This window comes from Pezoporus wallicus, unplaced genomic scaffold (assembly GCF_028554395.1).
Source record: "Pezoporus wallicus isolate ANWC-B61680 ecotype Strahan unplaced genomic scaffold, APGP_CSIRO_Pwel_v1 contig_7461, whole genome shotgun sequence".
In the NCBI taxonomy this organism is placed as follows: domain Eukaryota; kingdom Metazoa; phylum Chordata; class Aves; order Psittaciformes; family Psittacidae; genus Pezoporus; species Pezoporus wallicus.
The window spans coordinates 1046836-1066257 of NW_026637976.1; the positions used below are offsets into that span (position 1 = coordinate 1046836).

At 47.6% G+C, this 19422-nt stretch overlaps 1 protein-coding gene across 1 annotated transcript in view; it reads right to left on the reverse strand.

The window, feature by feature from the left end:
* Positions 1–19422, reverse strand: part of PAK1 (p21 (RAC1) activated kinase 1) — a 69813-nt gene continuing 50391 nt past the window's right edge. The window contains exons 6-15 of the mRNA XM_057408558.1: positions 18456–18572; positions 18014–18188; positions 14615–14678; positions 13671–13719; positions 11843–11955; positions 8009–8126; positions 7446–7545; positions 5003–5199; positions 3480–3617; positions 1–1160 (exon numbers count right to left, since the gene is read on the reverse strand). Coding sequence (XP_057264541.1) covers positions 1074–1160; positions 3480–3617; positions 5003–5199; positions 7446–7545; positions 8009–8126; positions 11843–11955; positions 13671–13719; positions 14615–14678; positions 18014–18188; positions 18456–18572 — 1158 coding nt within the window. The 3' untranslated portion in view covers positions 1–1073. The remainder of the gene's footprint in view (positions 1161–3479; positions 3618–5002; positions 5200–7445; positions 7546–8008; positions 8127–11842; positions 11956–13670; positions 13720–14614; positions 14679–18013; positions 18189–18455; positions 18573–19422) is intronic.

Sequence of the window (19422 nt, forward strand, 5' to 3'; positions counted from 1 at the left end):
TTAAGAAACTCAGCAGTCATTTTATTGAAGATAAAAAAAAAATCAGTATACAGCTGAACATGAGCCCAGTGTTTCCAACCAACCCCTCTCACAGGTCCGGGTTCCCTGGTTTGCAGACTATTGGACACCGAAGGAATCAGTAGCGTAAAGAAACCACTCTCATTTCCCCAAAAATTAATGTCTCCAAGACAGCAGCATCCATGATCAGTTTGGTTTCCGTTGGACTTGCTCTAAGAACCAAGAGTTTTCCACATCATTTTGCTGGCAAAGCTTATCTTTATCGCAGTAATTGCTCTGTTTGCTTCAGAACACAGGGCAAGGGTCCTCTAAGAAGCCTCGTAGCGCTGATAAAATAGAGCTGGCTGACAGTTCTTCCTGTGATTCACCTTCTAGGACACAGAAATGTTGTTGAGTTGAAACTAAAAGGGGAGGGAACCCCCAATCCACACAATTTGGCAGAAAGATCATCCATGAATTAGATACTCCAATGGCTGCAGGAAGCACACAGAGGCTTTTCCATCCTCCCTCTAAGGATCCAGCGGTGCCGAAGGAGGGATGCGCATTCACATCCTCATTCCCCCTTTGGTTGTTGCACTCTTCACATCGCTGCTGCTTCCTTCCTTCTCTCCTCCAGTCCTCCAAAGCAGCCTCAGCGGGGTAACAGCAGCTTGGCAGAAGCAGGCAAAGTCCAGGCAGCAAAAGATATCCTTTATTACAATAAGCATGGTCTAAGGCTCCACATGATTCTTACAAATAAACCCAGTAAGAACTATGGAAGCAAACTGGCTTCGCTACATGTAGGTCAGGATCAGACGTTCTCAGATCTTCTCAACCATACAAAATACTCTTCCCCTCTCCCATCACACGGATGGGAAGGCAGTTCACTCTTTAAGATGTCCCTGTTGGGTGCCCTTCCACATTCAGTGACAATAGCACTGGCACCCTTGAGGGCAGATCAGTTTTAAGAAGCCCCCTGTGAAGAAGGAGCAGAAAGGGAGAGGGAGCAGTAATCCAGACTCTGAAATGAGCATCTCAAAGTCGTTGACACGACGACTTGTGTTGAGTCCATCACTTTAATGGTTGTTCTTGGCTGCCTCTTTAGCTGCAATAATCAGAGGAGTGAGGCTAGAGAGAGGCTTGGCAAGTTTCAGGAACTGGTGCTAGGAGAAAGGATAAAGAGAAAGGGTTAAATGTGACCCAGAAGTCCTGTGGCTATTCAAAATATTGGCACTTAGACCCAGGTGAGTTGAGCAGCTTACTCTGACCTCTGGACAGGAGAAACCAAAAGGTTTTGGTACCACCACAAACTTCTGGGGCTTGCCTGAAGTGATGGCCAGGTTTGCACCCAACACAAGGTAAATTCTCTGGTGTTTGTACATGTTCAAAACCAACCAGAACTCAGTGAATTCCCCTGGGGAATTATAAAGTCTTGCAATAATCTATCTTCCTCAGTGATGGTTTAGTGGTGGTCTTGGTAGTCCTGGGGTAAATGTTGGACTTGATGATCCCACAGGTCTTTTCCAACCTAGCTGATTCTATGATTCAGGTTCTAAGATTCTATAGTGAAAGACAGTGTAGAACAAAGGTGTGCTAAAAAAAACCCTGCTGGTTTCAAACACAAGGCACAGGGCTCCCTGCAGGAATCACCTCTCATTCCTCTCTTCCTCGTTATCGCAGGTCTGGTAAAAGCATTGCCTTAGTCTTTTATAGATATTAGAACTCCAGACTGGTTTGTGTTGGAAGGGACCTTAAAGCTCCTCCAGCTCCAACCCCTGCCACAGGCAGGGACCCCTTCCACTAGAGCAGCTTGCTCCAAGCCCCTGTGTCCAACCTGCCCTTGAACACTGCCAGGGATGGGGCAGCCACAGCTTCTCTGGGCACCCTGTGCCAGCGCCTCAGCACCCTCATAGGAAAGAGCTTCTTCCTTATCTCCAACCTAAATCTCCCCTGTTTCAGTCTGAACCCATTGCCCCTCATCCTATCGCTACCATCCCTGCACTGTGCAAAGCAGCTGGAATTTCGGAGAGCAGCACAGAACCCATTCAGTCTCCTACACAAGGTGCTCTGTTAAGTAAAACAATATTGATCATCACAACATCTCTCAGATGACAGCGAGCCCATGTAGGGCAAGCCCACCAACTGTGGTGAGAACAAAAAGCAACTCTATCCCACAGGACTTCTGAGCATCAAGAGGGAACAACCACCCCAGGCAACATGCTTCAAAGATGGAGGGGAAAAAAACCATCAGAGACTACAAAGTAGTTCAAACTGGGCTGAAATGTTCCAAGGAACAGAACGTTACCACTCCCTGGTATTTTGGGGCTGGAAAGTCCAGTAGAAAAAGCCATCTTTCAACTACTGCCATTCTGACCATGATTAATGCTTCATTACAGCCTCAGAAGGGAGCAACACACCCAAAACTGGGTGCACCAAAGCAGCTGAAAGGAAGGAAAACAAAAATGGGAACTGTCTCACAGCTGAGGTCTGGGTGCCCCCGATCCCAGATTCATTTTACAAAGAGCTGCATTTTCCACCCCCAGAGCAAATTTTGACAGAAGGAACGCATGAACCACTCCTCACATCCGTGTCAGCAGGAAGCCTGGCAGCCTGGCCCTCCTCTTTCACCAGCAGGCCAGACTAAAGACCCCAGGTTTTCAGTGAAGTAACTGATGATGGGATGATGGGACACTGGCACAGAGTGCCCAGAGAAGCTGTGGCTGCCCCATCCCTGGCAGTGTTCAAGGCCAGGTTGGACACAGGGGCTTGGAGCAAGCTGCTCTAGTGGAAGGGGTCCCTGCCCGTGGCAGGGGGTTGGAACTGGATGAGCTTTAGGTCCTTTCCAGCCCAAACCATTCTGTGGTTAAGCTACATCACAAACTTCATTCCACCACCTCTTTATGGAGTAGTGTCTGGCAAAACGTGGTATCACCAAACTGCCCCAGGTAATGCAAGCTGTGAATAATCCAAAGAGCTTCATGATCCCTCCACCAGGAGGGAGACAAGCAAAGCAACCGATAGCTTGAAGCCCTCCTGCTGTCCAAATCAGAACAGCACATCAAGATCACGACAACACATACACATGTCATGGACAGATGTATGAAGAAGCCACAGGATTTAAGGGGCTCAGCATCTGGCAGGCCCAGGGCACAGCTATTACTGCACATTGATTACAGAACACGCTGCACAGCTGCCACTAGTAGCAAGCACAGCATAGAAAGGGAGTAGTTTGCTAACACTTCATTAGAGATCTAGGTTTGAGGTTGGGTTTTGCTGGTCTTTTTTCTAGTAGGTTTCCTTACCTCTGCTGATGCAGTATTTCACACCCCAAACAAGATCTTGCTGTAAGCCTGGCCTCACTCAGCTGTCCCTGCCCATGCCACGAGGTTGGAACTGGATGGTCTTAAGGTCCTTTCCAACCCAAACCATTCTATGAGTCTGTGGTTGCAGGATTACAGTGATTCCTGTTCCCCATCACCTACCTGCAGCAGCTCTTTGGCAGAACCTCTCTTTTCCACATCCATTTCAAGACAACGGTTTAAGAAGTCTCTGAAGATGGGGGAAAGCTTCTCTGGGTTCTGCAGTTCCGGAGTCCCATTAGTGGCAATGAGATACAGGGCCTAAAGCAAAAACAAGCACCAAAGAAACAGGAGGTTATGAAGGTCAAATTCCATCTCTGGATTACAGAGACACCCATTTCTCCTCTGTCTCTGTTCAATGGAGAGGAAGAAAATCCCACCTTATCAGGGTGACTAATCAATGCTTCAGTTTCAGCAAACAGAATAGCTGCCAGCCCTGTTTTAACATGGATGGGATCCAATCCTTTATTGTTTCACCCTCCTAATCTGGGTTTGGATCCTGCAGTCCTCTCAAGGGATTAGGAGGACAAAACCAACATTCCAGACTGTGTTTATAGAGGGAAGTTAACTGGCATGACTCTAGCAGTGCTAGACTCCTGCAATAACTATATCCTCATGGGAAAGTACCCCTGAATAAATAGGGTTATTTTCCTCTCAGTACTTTGCCCTAGTGCACCAGGCCTAAAACTTCACCATGAGGAAGATGCAGTTGGTTCCTCACAATAGGCAGATCCTCAAGCAGCTTTGAACATCCTCCAGAAACAAGTAGCTTTGCTACTGTCTGGGGCTGTAGGATCGACACACACACCCCCTCTGAGAATGAAGGGACTTGGAATTCCATCCAGTCCTGCATTTCATGCAAGAAAATTCCTGGATGGATTTTCAAAAGGAACGGAAATCAGCCCCTTTGAGCACATCACTCAGCACATCCCATGGGAGCAGGTTGATAGCCTGGGAATTGGCACGAGTTAAACAAGGCCAAAGCCCTGTTACACAGCCACCTTCCCTTAACTCAACACCCAGTTCCTTTCGCTCTTTGCTGCTGCTCTTCTCTCCCCAAAATCAGTTCCAGAGCAAGAGATGGAGACAAAAGTTAAACAGAATCTCTCTAGATCCTGTGTAGCTGAGGGAGAAGCCATAAACCTGGCTTGTGTTAAGAGCAGTTACACCCCTACAAACTGACAGCATCACCCCTTTCATTACAAACTAAACAAGGGAATGATATCAGGAGGCTTAAGCCCTGCCAAAGGTGTATTAATCTTGTCGCTTTATTTGGGACATGCAAGGAGGAACAATCAGCAGGAAGAAAAAGCTCCATTTATAGAACAGTAATGTCATATTCCTGAACTTAAGGACAACTCTTCCCTACTGAATGCACAAGGATTCAAGAAGTCAGCTGCTTTGGTGCCATCAGGTTCTCTTTCTGCCTCTATCAGCATCTCCAAAAAGTGGAAGATGATGAGTGTGCATGACCTAAGTCACCAGAGCTGACCAGAGGGTCTGCACAGGAAGAACCCACACCTCTGCTTCAGAGCAAACTATGGTTATAACTAGAAGTACTCCATCTTTTCACTATGGCACGTAAGGAGATAGGGGGCTGGAGGAGTCACTTAGCAAAGACCCGAGGACAACAGATACTCGCTTACTCTTAAGGGGTTCTCATTGAGGTAGGGGGGCTCTCCTTCGATCATCTCGATGGCCATTATCCCCAGCGACCAGATATCCACTTTGGGGCCATAGGCTTTCCGTGTCACCACTTCAGGTGCCATCCAGTACGGGGTCCCCACCATGGTGCTGCGTTTGCTCTGCTCAGGAGTGATCTGGGCACAGAACCCAAAGTCAGCTGGAAAATAAAGAGTGGGGGGGGGGAAAGAAAGAGACACAGAAATCAGCAAGTTTCTCCAAAACAATGCTTACAGATGCTAGAGCTGTGGTTACCCTGCTGCAACTGTGCAAGGAGGGGTGGTTTTGTGCAGGGCCTGGAGCCCAAGTGTGATGGGGAAGGGCTGAGGGACCTGGGGGGTTCAGTGTGGAGAAGAGCAGGCTCAGGGGGGACCTGATGGCTGCCTACAAGTGCCTGAGAGGAGGATGGAGCCAGGAGGGGCTGGGCTCTGCTCCCAAGGAACAAGGGATGGGACAAGAGGAAACGGCCTCAAGCTGCACCAGGGCAGGTTTAGATGGAGCTGAGGAACAATTCCTGCCCCAGAGGGTGCTCAGGCATTGGAACAGGCTGCCCAGGGCAGGGCTGCAGTCACCGTCCCTGCAAGTGTTCACACCCTGTGGAGACGAGGCCTCAGTGCCATGGGGCAGTGGTGGCCTTGGCAGTGCTGGGGAACGCTTGGACTGGATGAGCTTAAAGGGCTTTTCCAACCTTGATTCTATGATTCTAATACAGAAAATGGCATTGAGAGGTAGGGTTCTCAATCTGACCCAGCAAGGCCATGAGGATCACAGACTTGCTTATGTGGATGATGGAGATTAGTAAATAACTCTAAGATGCTGAAACCCTTGACTGTGCTTGCAGCATTATGCAGCTGTAACACACTATGTAATATATGGCTTAAAGACTGTTTCTGGGTGTGTTAAAAAAGAAATGAATGTACAGTCTGACCTAGATACATCCCCCAACCCACATGCTGCATTGCCTGGTGGTATTTGTTGATGGTTGCCCAGAGAAGCTGTGGCTGCCCCATCCCTGGCAGTGTTCAAGGCCAGGTTGGATACAGGGGCTTGGAGCAAGCTGCTCTAGTGGAAGGGGTCCCTGCCCGTCGCAGGAGGTTGGAACTGGATGAGCTTTAAGGTCCCTTCTAACACAAACCATCCTATGGTTCTGTGATATTGCAGTCCCAGAGACAGCACTTCCCCAGTAGATGCATCATCCCTCAAACAGGATTTGCTTTACAGAGCAAACAGCATCCAAACTAAATTTAAAGTACCTAAATTTATACTGATTTTTAACTTGAATAGACAGAAAGATGAGGAGCCCTCACACAGAGATTGCTGGGTCCTGTCTCCTACTTGTATTTGACTTACCAAGAGAAAACTCCTTCTGTTCCTGCGAGCCCAGCAGACTGCACCCAGCGAGAGGCACTGCCCATCCTGACCCCCTGTGGCACCACGGCTCTAATTTTAGGCAGGATGATGGAAATTATCCCGATCCCTCACTGAGGTTTCATCAAGGGTAACAACCAGGGAAGGTACATATGGTTCATGACGAGAGGAAATGGCCAGAGCCAATAAGCAGCTCAGGTCCAGAAGGTTACTGCATCGTATCCACAGGGACTTAGCTCTCTAAACCACAGCCCAGTACCTGCAGAGTGTGCTCAAAGAAGTTGTTCCATAAGAACAGAGCACTTTGGCCCTGATTCATTGCTAACACTCCAGAGATGTGACTGTTCCAAAGTACAGCTTTAGTCCAAAAAGCAATTATGTGCAAAAAAAAATCCCCCACCTTCTTACTCAGCATATCTGCACTGTGTGAATTTTGAGTCATATCTGCTGTCAGTGCTGACAAAAATAGATGTATTTATGCCTGTTGGGTGCCAGCCAACAGAAGTGAGAGCAGGAGAAAAGGAGCACAGTTCTGTTAAAGCTAGAGGTGGAAGATAATCATTCACTGCTTTCCAGCCTTATCTCTGCATGGGCAAGGATAAGAACAACAGCCACCTTAGCACCCGAGGGGCAGAAAGGGTCTCAAGGCCTTCATGAGTGGTGCTAACACAAGGAGGAAACAATGTTTAGAGGTCAGTCTGGGTTGGAGTTGGCAGATGAAGTGTTTTCTAGTTACACAGTTTTCAATCCACTCCTTTTCTAGACTGGAGTAGCATTAAAATACAGTTATCTTAGCCCACAAAACCAGATGAACAAACCCCAAATCTCACTTGGAGTCTGGTATCCATTCTCAAGGATTCATGATTGCCCATCTCCCTTAAAGCCAGTGCCACAAAATCCCTACAGGAGCATCTCCACAGCCTCTTCACCACCACATCAAGCATCTCCAACACCCATCTCCCTAACAGGCCTGTCTCAGAGCAGATAAGAGACTTGGGTTGACAACTCAAGTCATCACCAGCGATGGTCCCCACATACTTAGTTTGACAGAGCCGTCCATTCCCAGCAGGATGTTGTCACTCTTGATGTCTCTGTGAATAACTTGGTTTGAATGGAGGAATTCCAGAGCTTGGAGACACTGGAAAAAACCCAAAATGAAACATAAAAGAATGGAGATATTGTGACTGTGCATGAAATCATTCACCAGTCACAATTAGCCAACTCACGGTCTAAGAACTTGCATTTTGAGGAGCAAGGGCATGGTGTCTTAGAGACTTTCATATCCTCAGTGTGTGCGAGGCTACAGAGAGATATCCCACTGGGATTAGGAGGACGAGTTAGTCCCAGAAGTCCTGAAGAGCAGGCATAAGAGAACCCAAGGATTCCAAGCCCATTTTGCATTCTAGTCCTCCCTCTATGGTGAAATGTATTAGGACTGTATGCTGCAAGCTCCCGGATGAAACCCATCCTCTGAGCTATTGCAATGACTGTTGCATTACAGGAGCTGAAGACAGCTATTCCCTTGGAGGCAGTGACAGCTCATGGAAGGCCCATGTCCCTTTCCCAGTTGTGGCTCCTTCCAAGCACAAGTGCTGCTTTACCTCTCGGCACACGGCTGCAATCTGTCCTTCATCCATGCAGGTCTCAGTCACAACATCTGTTAGGGAGCCTCCTGCCAAGTACTCCATGACCACCCAGAGCTCTTCTCCTACAAGGTAACTGAAGAAAGAGGCAAAACCAGGTTTTAAAATCAGCAAGTGTGAGCACGCCACCATTTACCTAGCCAGAACACACTGGGTTTTAAAGCTGTCTTAGAAACACAAGAGGAATCATGAGGCTTGGGAAGTGCTTTTAACAGCACTGGGGCATCAGGTACTTGTTGTACTTTCTGTACAGGGGAGAATCTGATCAAAACCTGAACGAGCAGAGAGATGGGTGAGTGCAGAAAGTCAATGAGAAAGGTAATGGAAGAGCAGGCTACAAGTTTCCTGGCCATAAAATTGGGCTGGAGCAGGTTTGCTATGGGGCTATGGGGACAGGCTGAGAAAGCTGGGCTGGGTCAGCCCGGAGAAGAGAAGGCTCCTGAAGGGGAGACTTGAGAGCAGCTCCAGTGCCTGAAGGGGCTCCAGGAAACCTGGAGAGGGGCTTTGAATGAGGCCAGGGAAGAACTTCTTCCTAATATCTAATCTCAGTCTCCCCTCTGACAGTTTAAAGCCATTCCCCCTCGTTCTATCCCTACAAAGCAGGCAGAAGGGGCTCCATCACTCCCACGTTCCTCCAGGCTGACTGTGCTGTTAGCAAGCTGGAATCTTTCTGCAGCCAGAAGGGATGGAGCAAGCCAAGAATCACACTGTGAACCAAAGCTGTGCCATGAGCAGCCAAAGGCACATGCCAAGACCCAGGCACCCCAATAATTGATCAAGTTGATGCAGCACGCAGGGAGGTGGAACTAACAGTGGCTCCTGCAAGCTGCTGCCAAGCAAACGTCGTTTCATGAGCCTGGGTGATGCTGTCTCAGGGATGTTTTCACTCTCCTGCTGCAGCAGAGGCCACTTTTAGTCACTGAGCTGCCCGTCACTGTTGGCGTGACTCAAACCCACCCTCTCAGCAGTGCTGCTGACACCACCAGGAAGCCCATACACCTACATGCTGCTCCCCATGCGCTGTCAGGCACAGCACGGTGCTGCACCTTGGCACCCACAGCTTCCAAATCAAGGCTGGCAGTAAAAACAAGCTGATGAAAGCCTTTGAGGAAGGAGGAGGTGGCCTACGGCTTTCTCGCCATCCGTCTGCAAGAGCAGGTAGTGTCTACTCCTGGAAGGTGTTCCTAGGCTTAGATGCCTTAGGAAGGTGTCCACCAAGCCCTTCCTATCACACACACCACTCACTCGTAGTCCTTTCTTATTGACCAACTTCATGAACTACGGTTTCAGAGGTGCAAGATCATCCTTTATAGATTTCTACACCAGCAACATGCAAACACGAGTCAGCCTGGAAAGAAATCAGTGTGCTCTGCTGTATGACTGTCGTATACCTTCAGCTTTATCCCCTGACCTTCCAGCCCTAGTTGAGTTCAGGGATGGGGTGATGGTAACAGTGGCTACCACTTAAAGTAGAGGATTTGTGGGGTTTCTTGGGTTAAGGAGAGTTCAGTGAGAAGGAAGAAACCAAAAAGCAGCACTTTGCTTTGGGTGACACTGGGGATCTGCTGCCTGTGGTTGGAAGCAGGACTCTGAGGGCCTTCATGCAGTAGACACTGACACCTCCACAAAGTAAATCAGCATAAACAGCTGCTTGTCTGCACAGGAAAACTGGTGTCCCACGCTTCAGAGCCAGATGCTTCTAAATTCAGCTCCTCAGTACAGCTGAATTAGGCCATGTCACTACCTTAAATGTCACAGCACACCTTCGTGCCACACTGGCTGCTTACACTGCAGCAGAAATGCTCTCTTTACCACGAGCAAGTGGGACAAGCAGGTGAGAGAATAAAGATTAGGAAACCCTGGCATAAGGACAGGAGCTGAGGCAAGGAGAAGCAAGAGAGATGGTTTATGCCAATGACTCTCTTGCATCCCTATTAAGGACTTAGAAGTGGAGACAATGTCAAGAACAGGTCCTGCAATGGTCAGTACATCCTTCCTTGTACTTCCTTCTGCAACAGCAATAGGCAGAAGCCAGTAAGCAGCATTCAAACAGCAGCTTAATTCAAACAGGCACAACAGACCAGGCAGGAGGGACCAAGCTCCCCAGCAACAGGATCCTGGCATAATAGGGGCAAGAATCCCCCCGTTCATCCTAGTTGCCACTCTGTCCAATTGCAGCACTCAAAGAACAGCTAATCCCTCTGAGAAAGATTAGGGAGAGAAAGTGGAGGACAAAAGCAGAAGCTTTTGTTGCTGGAAGTTTGAACAAGAGAGCAGAGTGAGCAGCTGGGATGTGCCAGCCAGACAAGGCAAGTGCATGTACTCAGCCATGCTCTCTCTAATGGGAAGAGCACATCTCTCAAACAGCTTTGCCAAAACAAAGCCTCAGATCAGGCAGGGGAAATAAACAGTTTCAGCTCAGATGCAATTCATTCTGCTGGGGACACCCCCCTGCAGCCCTGATCCAGCTCTGGGGCAGCAGCACAAGAGGGACGTGGAGCTGTTGGAGCGAGGCCAGAGGAGGCCATGGAGATGCTGCAAGGGCTGGAGCAGCTCTGCTCTGGAGCCAGGCTGAGAGAGCTGGGCTGGGGCAGCCTGGAGAAGAGAAGGCTCCTGAAGGGGAGACCTGAGAGCAGCTCCAGTGCCTAAAGGGGCTGCAGGAAAGCTGGAGAGGGGCTTGGGACAAGGGCCTGTAGGGACAGGCCAAGGGGAATGGCTTTAACCTGCCCGAGGGGAGACTGAGCTGAGCTCTTAGGGAAGTTGGAACTGGATGAGTTCAGTCCTTCCAATCCAAACCCATGCTATAATTTTATGCTGTGCTGGGGACAGATGCAAACCTTTTGACATCATTTTTAGTGGAACTAGCATGGATCTGAGAGGTCTCGTGATCACGGTCCCAAACCATTCTGTGATTCCATAATTCCTAGCTCTTCTTTACCATTTGCTTCATCTTACACAGGTAATCTCCTTTCTGAAAGAAGACAGCCCCTGCCCAGCATCACTTCCCTGCACACACACATCCCACCCCAGAATTTCAGGAGCAGACTCTCTGTCCCTCCAGCAAAGCCTCTCTTCACCACTCTGCACAGGACACAACTGCTGCAGTACACAAGAAATAACTTCTTTGGCTAAGACTTTAAAAGCCTGTTAAAGAAATCTGTTAAAAGCAACAGCTGATAAGATTTTGATGCACACACAGAGCAAGCAAATGTGCAAATACTCTCTCAGATTCCCAAAAGAGATTCTAGGTCACATCTCTCCACTGCATCTTCAAAAAGAGCTGCCAAGCTTGCAGCTCGCCCTATGCAGGCTCTCTCTTTACCCTAAAATGAGCAAACCTGCGGTTCATCAGGACTGTGAGATTCTGGTGCTGCCTGAAAATCAGGCTGCAGCCCTACTGGAATTAGCTATCTCTGAAACATAAGGTGAATGGCACAGGCTCGACACAATGCACCAAAGCTGTGTTGATAATGGCTTTAACCTGACAGAGGGGAAGCTGAGATGAGATCTTAGGCAGTTCTTCCCTATGAGGGTGGTGATGCTCTCAGGGTGCCCAGAGGAGCATATGGCTAATGCTTTTGCTGCCAGCATCTTTAAAGAGAACCTAAATACTCCATGAGAACTGATTCAGATACCTGTTTCTCTTGGGATATGGAGGGAGACCACCAAGCCACCCCAGCACTGCCACGTGCATTAAGCAATGCAAGGTTGTCATATACCAGCCTTAAGCTGAGACAGCACCACTCAAGACAGTGACAAGTCCCTTTGTGAGCACTTCAAACCATGACTTACCTGTCCAAGTAGTTGACAATGTTGGGGTTTTTGTTTTCCCTCATCACAAGGATTTCATTAATAATCAGTTCCTTTTTGGGCTGCTGCTGCAGATTCATCTGTTTGATTGCAACCTGCAGTGAACAAAGATCAAAGAGAGCATTATCACAGGAGTCCCCTCGAAACCTGCCCAGTGTTGGATGATTGTAGTCCCGAACACTTTGTCCATCATGGGTTCCTCAGCCATTTAGTAACTCAATTCCTGCAGCCAGCTCATTTCCACACATGATGGAGGATACTTAAAGCCAAAAAGGATGAGGGGAATTAAAACTTTCATACTGGACCTCTATGTCACATCTGGATGGCCACTTCCATCTACAGCTTCTTGATAACAAGAGAGAGATCTCCTACTCTAATATGGACTGGTGTGACAGAAACCTTTTATTTCTTAAAGGATTCCTATTAATTTTAGTTTGGATTGGAAGTTTATGGAAGGTTTTTGGTGTTTTCCCTGCTTCCATGCACATTTCTGCTTCTAGAACTCTACAGCATGGAGGGTGTAAGTAACACTAGGCTGAGTTAGTAGTTTGAGTACTGGCAGCTTAGTACTTTGAGGTGGTGAATCTGTTTCTTTCTCTCCCAGCAAGACCTGGGGGAAAGAAGCATCAGTGTTTAGATAAAAGGCTGAGAAGAACCGAATCAGATTCACCTTCGTTCCCAGTTATTTACATACAAAGGCATTAGGGATGGATTTGTCTGTTGTAGCCCTTTGGCTGAGTAGCTTTCTGCCTGCTTCAGGGTATCTGCTCTGCATGTATAGATGCAGAAAGCAGGAGGGTTTTAACAGCATGTTTTAACTCCTATGTTCCACTCTGTCATGAGAGCACCTGGCTCTCAGCCAGCCTTCAAATCAATAAGACTACTCAGCACGGCAGGAGGCAGAAGAGGAGAGGGAAGGCATAGGATGCAGATGAAGGAAGACCACAGCGACACTAAGGATGCTTCAGAAAGGCTCCTGTGCTTCCTCACTCCTGTTCAGAGGGAGTCACTGAAGGGATCCAGCAAGAAGGCAGAAAACCATCAAAAGAGTTCCTCCTCTTCCTGTAAAATTCCTCATTGCTTCCAACTAACTGCAATGCTCTTTCCTCAAGGGCTGTGATTAAACGGTCTGAATGCTTCAGGAACTGGAAAAGGGGGTGAAGGAGCTTCAGCAAAAGCACAGTTGTGACATTTACTGGTGCCTGACCCTGCTGCTGTACCAATGCAAAGCAGACACACTTTGCTGCAGACTTCCATAAATATATCTGGAATAATGCATACGCTTTCCTCTTTAAAAGTCCTCCATCTAGCATTAATGATTTCCACAGATGCTGCGTATCCCTCACTACTTTATTATGCATGCACCCAACATGCAGGGCGCTTTTCAATATGCAGAAGGGGCAGAAAACCATAGAAAGACATTCCTTGTCTCTCAATTCAAGGGCAGAAAGCAAGTGGGCAAAGGGTGGGAGAGGAACTATTTCTATGTAAGTCAACTACTGTGAGTGTAGGAAGCAATAAAGCACATAAAGAGTTTAAGTGGGGACAGGCAGGAATCTTGGGGATGAAGAGAGGAACTACCCAGTCTGAACGTTTGCTTTTAGCCTTCGTGGTCACAGAAAGCTTCTTTACAAATATGAAATGATTCAGGAACCAACACTTGGGAAATCCTTTCTTTCCCAGTTCTCTGCCTCATAAATACTTTATTAAACATAAGAAGCCATAGAGCCCTGACAGACCATCTTTGTCTTGCAGCATCAACTCGAACACGATCCAAACTCCACTGCTGTGGTATCCTGGCAGCACTTACCTCCTGCCCTGTAGCTACATCCATTGCTGTGTAAACTGTACCTGAGGCTCTAAATCAGAGAGAAGAGAAAGAAACAAACACTTATTAGTGCCTCATAGCAAGACTGAGAGCCGAAAACATGCCCCTTCTCCCTTGTCTCTGAAGTGCTCTCACTCTCATTCCTTCTCATGCAATAATTCCAATGGTAAATAACATCTGAAATAGTTCTGAGCCAAGGCTGCTGTTGGAGCAGAAGCCAAAGAACTTAGGGGGAACAAAGCTCTTAATAAGGGGCACTGTGATCACCCAAACCTTTGCTGCTAAACCAGCAACTTAACGCAGCTTCTAGGACCATGAGTTGATCCCATTTAAGCTGGCATGGCCCCAGCTTGCAGACTGCCCAACGTGATTACAGAGCAACCGGCATCAGCTAAAGCAAACAAAATGAGGCCTTTGTAGTGAGGGAAATGGGAGTCTGAGCCTCAGCACAGGGAGCAGACAGCAGATCTCAGTGACCTGCACTGATTTGCCTCACTGTAACCTCTTCTACAACCCCTGCTTTGACCTAACCCCTGTGCCAAGGGGCACAAGACCCATGGTCCAGGAGAGTTGACTCGGAAGATCATCTTGCACACTGAAAACAAGCAGTTCCTTCCCTGCTTGCAGCTACATTTAGCAACCTGATCATCTAATGATGTGTTTTCTCCTATTAAAACACAACCACACACACACAAAAAAACCCCAAACAGTCCCTGTGACTCAAGACACTGCCAGGAAAGGGAGAGGAGCTGTGAACCCCCCCCTCCCCAAACAACCAAAAACATGCAAGAAAGCAAAAAAGCCCCAATCAAACACAAGAAACTCTCCAAAGCATCACCAACAGCTTTGACAGCAAACTCACTGGTTTCAGCACTTCCTTCTTAGCATAAGGAAAGGCATAGGAGAGAAGAGGAGGATGTACTAACCCTTGTCCAATCTTCTCGAAACACGTGTACTTCTTTTTGGGGTCACCCACACTCACAATGCTTCCTACAAAAGAGAATAAGAGGCTTTTATAAGGACTTTGTGGAACAGCTTTAAGAACTAGCTGTACTTTAAGAGCAGCCCCATAGCCACAGTGGACTCTGCTGAGCATTGTGAACCACCCATCAGGAATCCAGAGGCACATAAGGCCAGGTTGGAGGAAGCCTTGGGTGCCATGGTTTAGTGTGCCCATGGCAGGGGGTTGGAACTGGATGAGGTTAAGGTCCTTTCCAACCCAAGCCATTCTATGATTCTATGATATTCTGTTTCCAGGCTTCGGAGGTGGGTGTATTCCCCTTGAAAGTGGTAACTGCACACCAGGAATAACAGATCTGCATCCCTGATCTAGTTCCAGGGATGGGGCAGCCACAGCTTCTCTGGGCACCCTGTGCCAGCGCCTCAGCACCCTCACAGGGAAGAGCTTCTGCCTAAGAGCTCAGCTCAGTCTCCCCTCAGGCAGTTTAAAGCCATTCCCCTTGGCCTGTCCCTACAGGCCCTTGTCCAAAGCCCCTCTCCAGCTTTCCTGCAGCCCCTTTAGGCACTGGAGCTGCTCTCAGCTCTCCCCTTCAGGAGCCTTCTCCTCTCGAGGCTGACCCAGCCCAGCTCTCTCACCTTGATGTGCCAGGGACCTGCAAATCACATGGTTGAGTTGCCAAGGGGTGAACTGGAGAAGCTGTCAAAAGGAGCATCGCTGCAGCTAAACACCCCCTGCAAACATTAACTGATATTCACAACTCCCCTGAGGCAGGCAGGAATCACACCCTTTCTAGGCTGAACAAATCACAGCCAACAACTCCCTAGAGCTCAGCTGGGAGCAAGCCTCTTCTCTAACAGCACCCTGGTGGCTAATAGGATCAAGGGATGCTGAGCTGCATCCGAGCTGCTGTTTGCAAGTCACCCAAGCTGCCAACATATGGTGCTGCTTTCCAAGGGCTGAGCCTAACCAGATGTATATTGGCAAAGGAACTGCTTGTGGTCATGAGGCCAAGAAATGCAGTAGCAAGCAGAGTAAGAGCAGGCTATTTTCAGACAGCACTGGAGAGCAGCCAAACCTACAGGGTTTAGGGCAGACAGAGGTAAAGGAAGGGAATAGGGCCCATGTTTGGAAAGGAGTGAGAGAAGAGCAATCCGGCTTTATAAACCCACTGTACAATTAGGGAAGCAATGCTGTCTGCCCTGAGGACAAGAATTCCTGGGCAAATATTCATAAACTCTCCATCAAAGCCTGACACAGGCTCCAAGTACAGACTGTGAGACAGGGAAATGCTTCCCCAAGGCAGTGACAGCACAGAATGCTGCAGTGACAAGAGGCAGTTGCTAATCTTGCCCTGTTTAATGCTCTCATCCCTCAAATGGAGCAACGTTTCCTACCTTCCAAAGAGCCAGGCGAGGATTCAGTAATGCTTGCACCAATGCTGTGATAATGCGGAGAGTTTTATCAGCTTCCTTTTAACCTTTGTACATCTTCATTATGTGTAAATACATATGTGCTTTAAGATTTTAATCACTGTAGTTACATGTCAAACCAAAAGATGTGAAGGTTGCACGTCTGCACGAGTACAGCGCCACTGCCCGCAGTGGAAAAACACCAGTCGACAACAGGATTAAAACCTCATTGCTTCTTTCTGACCAGCCCATACCCAAAAGCTGACACTTAACAGCAACCACTGAACTTCACACACACATGGATATCTACAGCGAAATCCCTCAATCATAGCATCACAGAATGGTTTGGGTTGGAAAGGACCTTAAGATCGTCCCATTCCAGCCTCCTGACATGGGCAGGGACACATCACACTAAACCGTGGCACCCAAGGCTCTGTCCAACCTGGCCTTGAACACTGCCAGGGATGGAACATTCACAGCCTCCCTGGGCAACCCATTCCAGTGCCTCAGCACCCTCACAGTAAAGAACTTCCTCCTTATATCCAATCTAAACTTCCCCTGTTTCAGTTTTAACCCATCACCCCTTGCCCTATCACTACAGTCCCTAATGAAGAGTCCCTCCCCAGCATCCCTATAGGCCCCCTTCAGATACTGGAAGGCTGCTATGAGGTCTCCACGCAGCTTCTCTTCTCCAGGCTCAACAGCCCCAACTTTCTCAGCCTGGCTCCATACAGGAGGTGCTCCAGTCCCTGAGCATCCTCGTGGCCTCCTCTGGACTTGTTCCAACAGTTCCATATCCTCAATGCTGAAGAATCACCAGTTCAGCACTGAGCACCACTTGCTGGAGCAAGGAGGGTGTCACAAGTTACATCTGCCTCCCAACACTCCTAGGAGCAGCACTTGCACTCCTCTTCCTTGCAGAAGTGAGTGTAGTTGCATTAGGATTGCACTTTTTCTCCTGCCATAGTCCCTGCTTGTCCTACCTGGTCACAAAAATGGCTTGAATCCTTAATGGTGCCTGGGTTCTGATTGTGAAGTCAATACTTAGAAACACTGCGTGTGAGTTTTCCAGTAGGTCCAGTTAACATGCCATCAATTCAACTGAAGCTTTCTTTAGAGGAATGAGGTACTCAGGTGCTGGTTTACTTTTAAGTTATACCCTCAGATTAAATTCTCCTTCATCTAGCAGTTAGTCTTTGCTTCATATAATACTGACCTTCAGGGCTATACCCTCAACCCAGGAGATCAGCCCGACCATAGAGGTGCTAACACAATTTACATCAACTGACAAGCAAGGCACGGCTGTAATTAATGCAGGATTAGTAGTTCAAAGGATTAGAAATGCTCTACCCTAACAGAAACTGGCCCAGGCTGAGGATAGCAATCAGCTGCACAGAAGAGCTGGTTCAGCTGTTGTATATGCTACAGCATAACCCTGAAATACTAGGAAGCACTTGAACTGTTAAAGACACTACAACAGAGAAACATGATGGATTTGTCTTAAAAACCACCACTAATTTGGGTGCCCACACAATGTTAAGGCACTTAAGAATAACCAAGTGCCTTTACACCATGGTATTGTGGAAGGTGAACATAGGGATGCGTTTTCTCTCCATCTTTTAGACACTTTGTCTATCACTGCAATATCCACACTCCAGAGCTACAGAATATCATGAGGAGCAAACTCAGACCTCACAGTTAAGTAGATGTTACTTGTTCAGGGCTTGTTTTGCAGAGCCTGAGGAGCTGTGACTCCCTGGGGATTTCAGTTGGCATCACAGGTGCTCAGCTTACATATATGCTCCCTCCTTACATCTGCCCCCAGTTTTGGCACGCAGTCACAACGCAACGGCATCAGTCAGGGATCTCAAAATGGGACTGTCAAAACATTGCAGCTTATGAAAGTTCTGAGAAACCAACACAGCAGGACCTGGAATTTAAAGGGAGGAACGTACTTAGTTTTTCCAAGATCTCCTCATCTGACATTTTTGGCTTTTTCTTTTGTTTCTCCATGTTCCTGACCAGCGCATCGGGTGCCGCTGTGCTGTTTTCCGAGGGAGAAGAAATAGGAGAGGTGGCCACATCTCTGGTAGGAGGAGGCAGAGGGTCTATCACAGAGCGGGTGTAGATCTAGTTTTGTCGAGAGAAACATGTTAGATGAAGATTTAAACACTTCTATTCACATTGTTCTTGTTCTTGATGCTGTCAGGGCTGCATTTCTCTAGCTACTTTGTCCCCCACAAATAGGTGATAAAACAAAGGTGCTGAGCCAGAAGGAATGGCTCCAACCTCCTCCCTCCTGCTCCCAAGAAGGGCTCAGCACCATGGATGAGGGATCACAGTCAGGACAGGTCTCTGACTGCAGTGGTGGGGGCTGAAGGAAGTATTTCTGCTCACAGATTTTGTGTGTTCAGGTCGTGGAGCTATCACAGGGGGTGGAGCTGCATCATCTTCATCATCTTCATCTTCAGACACTGAGGGCACTGCAGGGGTCTCAGAGACAGCTTTCACATTCTGCACGTGGTCACACAAACAGCAAAAAAGGAAAAAGAAATCTTTAACTGCTTGAATTAGCATTAAAATCTTCATGTGTTCTGTACAAGTTGGGAGGTTGAGTGATCATCAGCTTTGGGATGGCAACGGAGCTAAGGATTGATACTGGAAGCAAAACCTGGTAAAATCTTTCCAAATCCCTTTTAAAATTGCTTTCTAAAAGAAAATTTCACAAAAAACATGAAGAATTCTAATTTTTTTTTAAAGCTTTGTAAGTGGTCTAGAAAATTATCTGGATTTTTTTTTTTTGCGATGCTGTGGTTAGAAATGAAAGTCACTTTTAACCTTCTAAATTTGAAGCTGGATTTGAAGTTCATGGCATCTTTACACTATCAACATCTCAAAATACACTTGGTGAGATCCTCAGCCCACTAGACCCTTTCTGCTCATGCATCACCAGTTCCCTAATTGTGGCAGGGGGAAAGAGTGTCAAAATTAAGTTCTCTGTGTAAGAGGGGTAAAGCAACAGTATTTCACTGAACCTATAATACTTGGAGTCACCAGCACCCTGATATATCATTAACACAACAAAAGCTTTGTGTTAATGATATATAACATAATGCAAAAGCTTTGCCTGTTAAAAGCAACAAGAAAAACAACCTACTTCCTGAATGTCACAGAATGGTTTGGGTTGGAAGGGACCTTAAAGCCCATCCAGTTCCAACCCCCTGCCATGCACAGGGACACCTTCTACCAGTATAGACCCAAAACTAAAGCTTATCCAGTGTCCTCCAAAACCAATCTTAGCAGATTGGCAACTACTGCTTTTTTCAGGGTTGACTATAAAATCCAACAGCCTCAGCTACTGTAA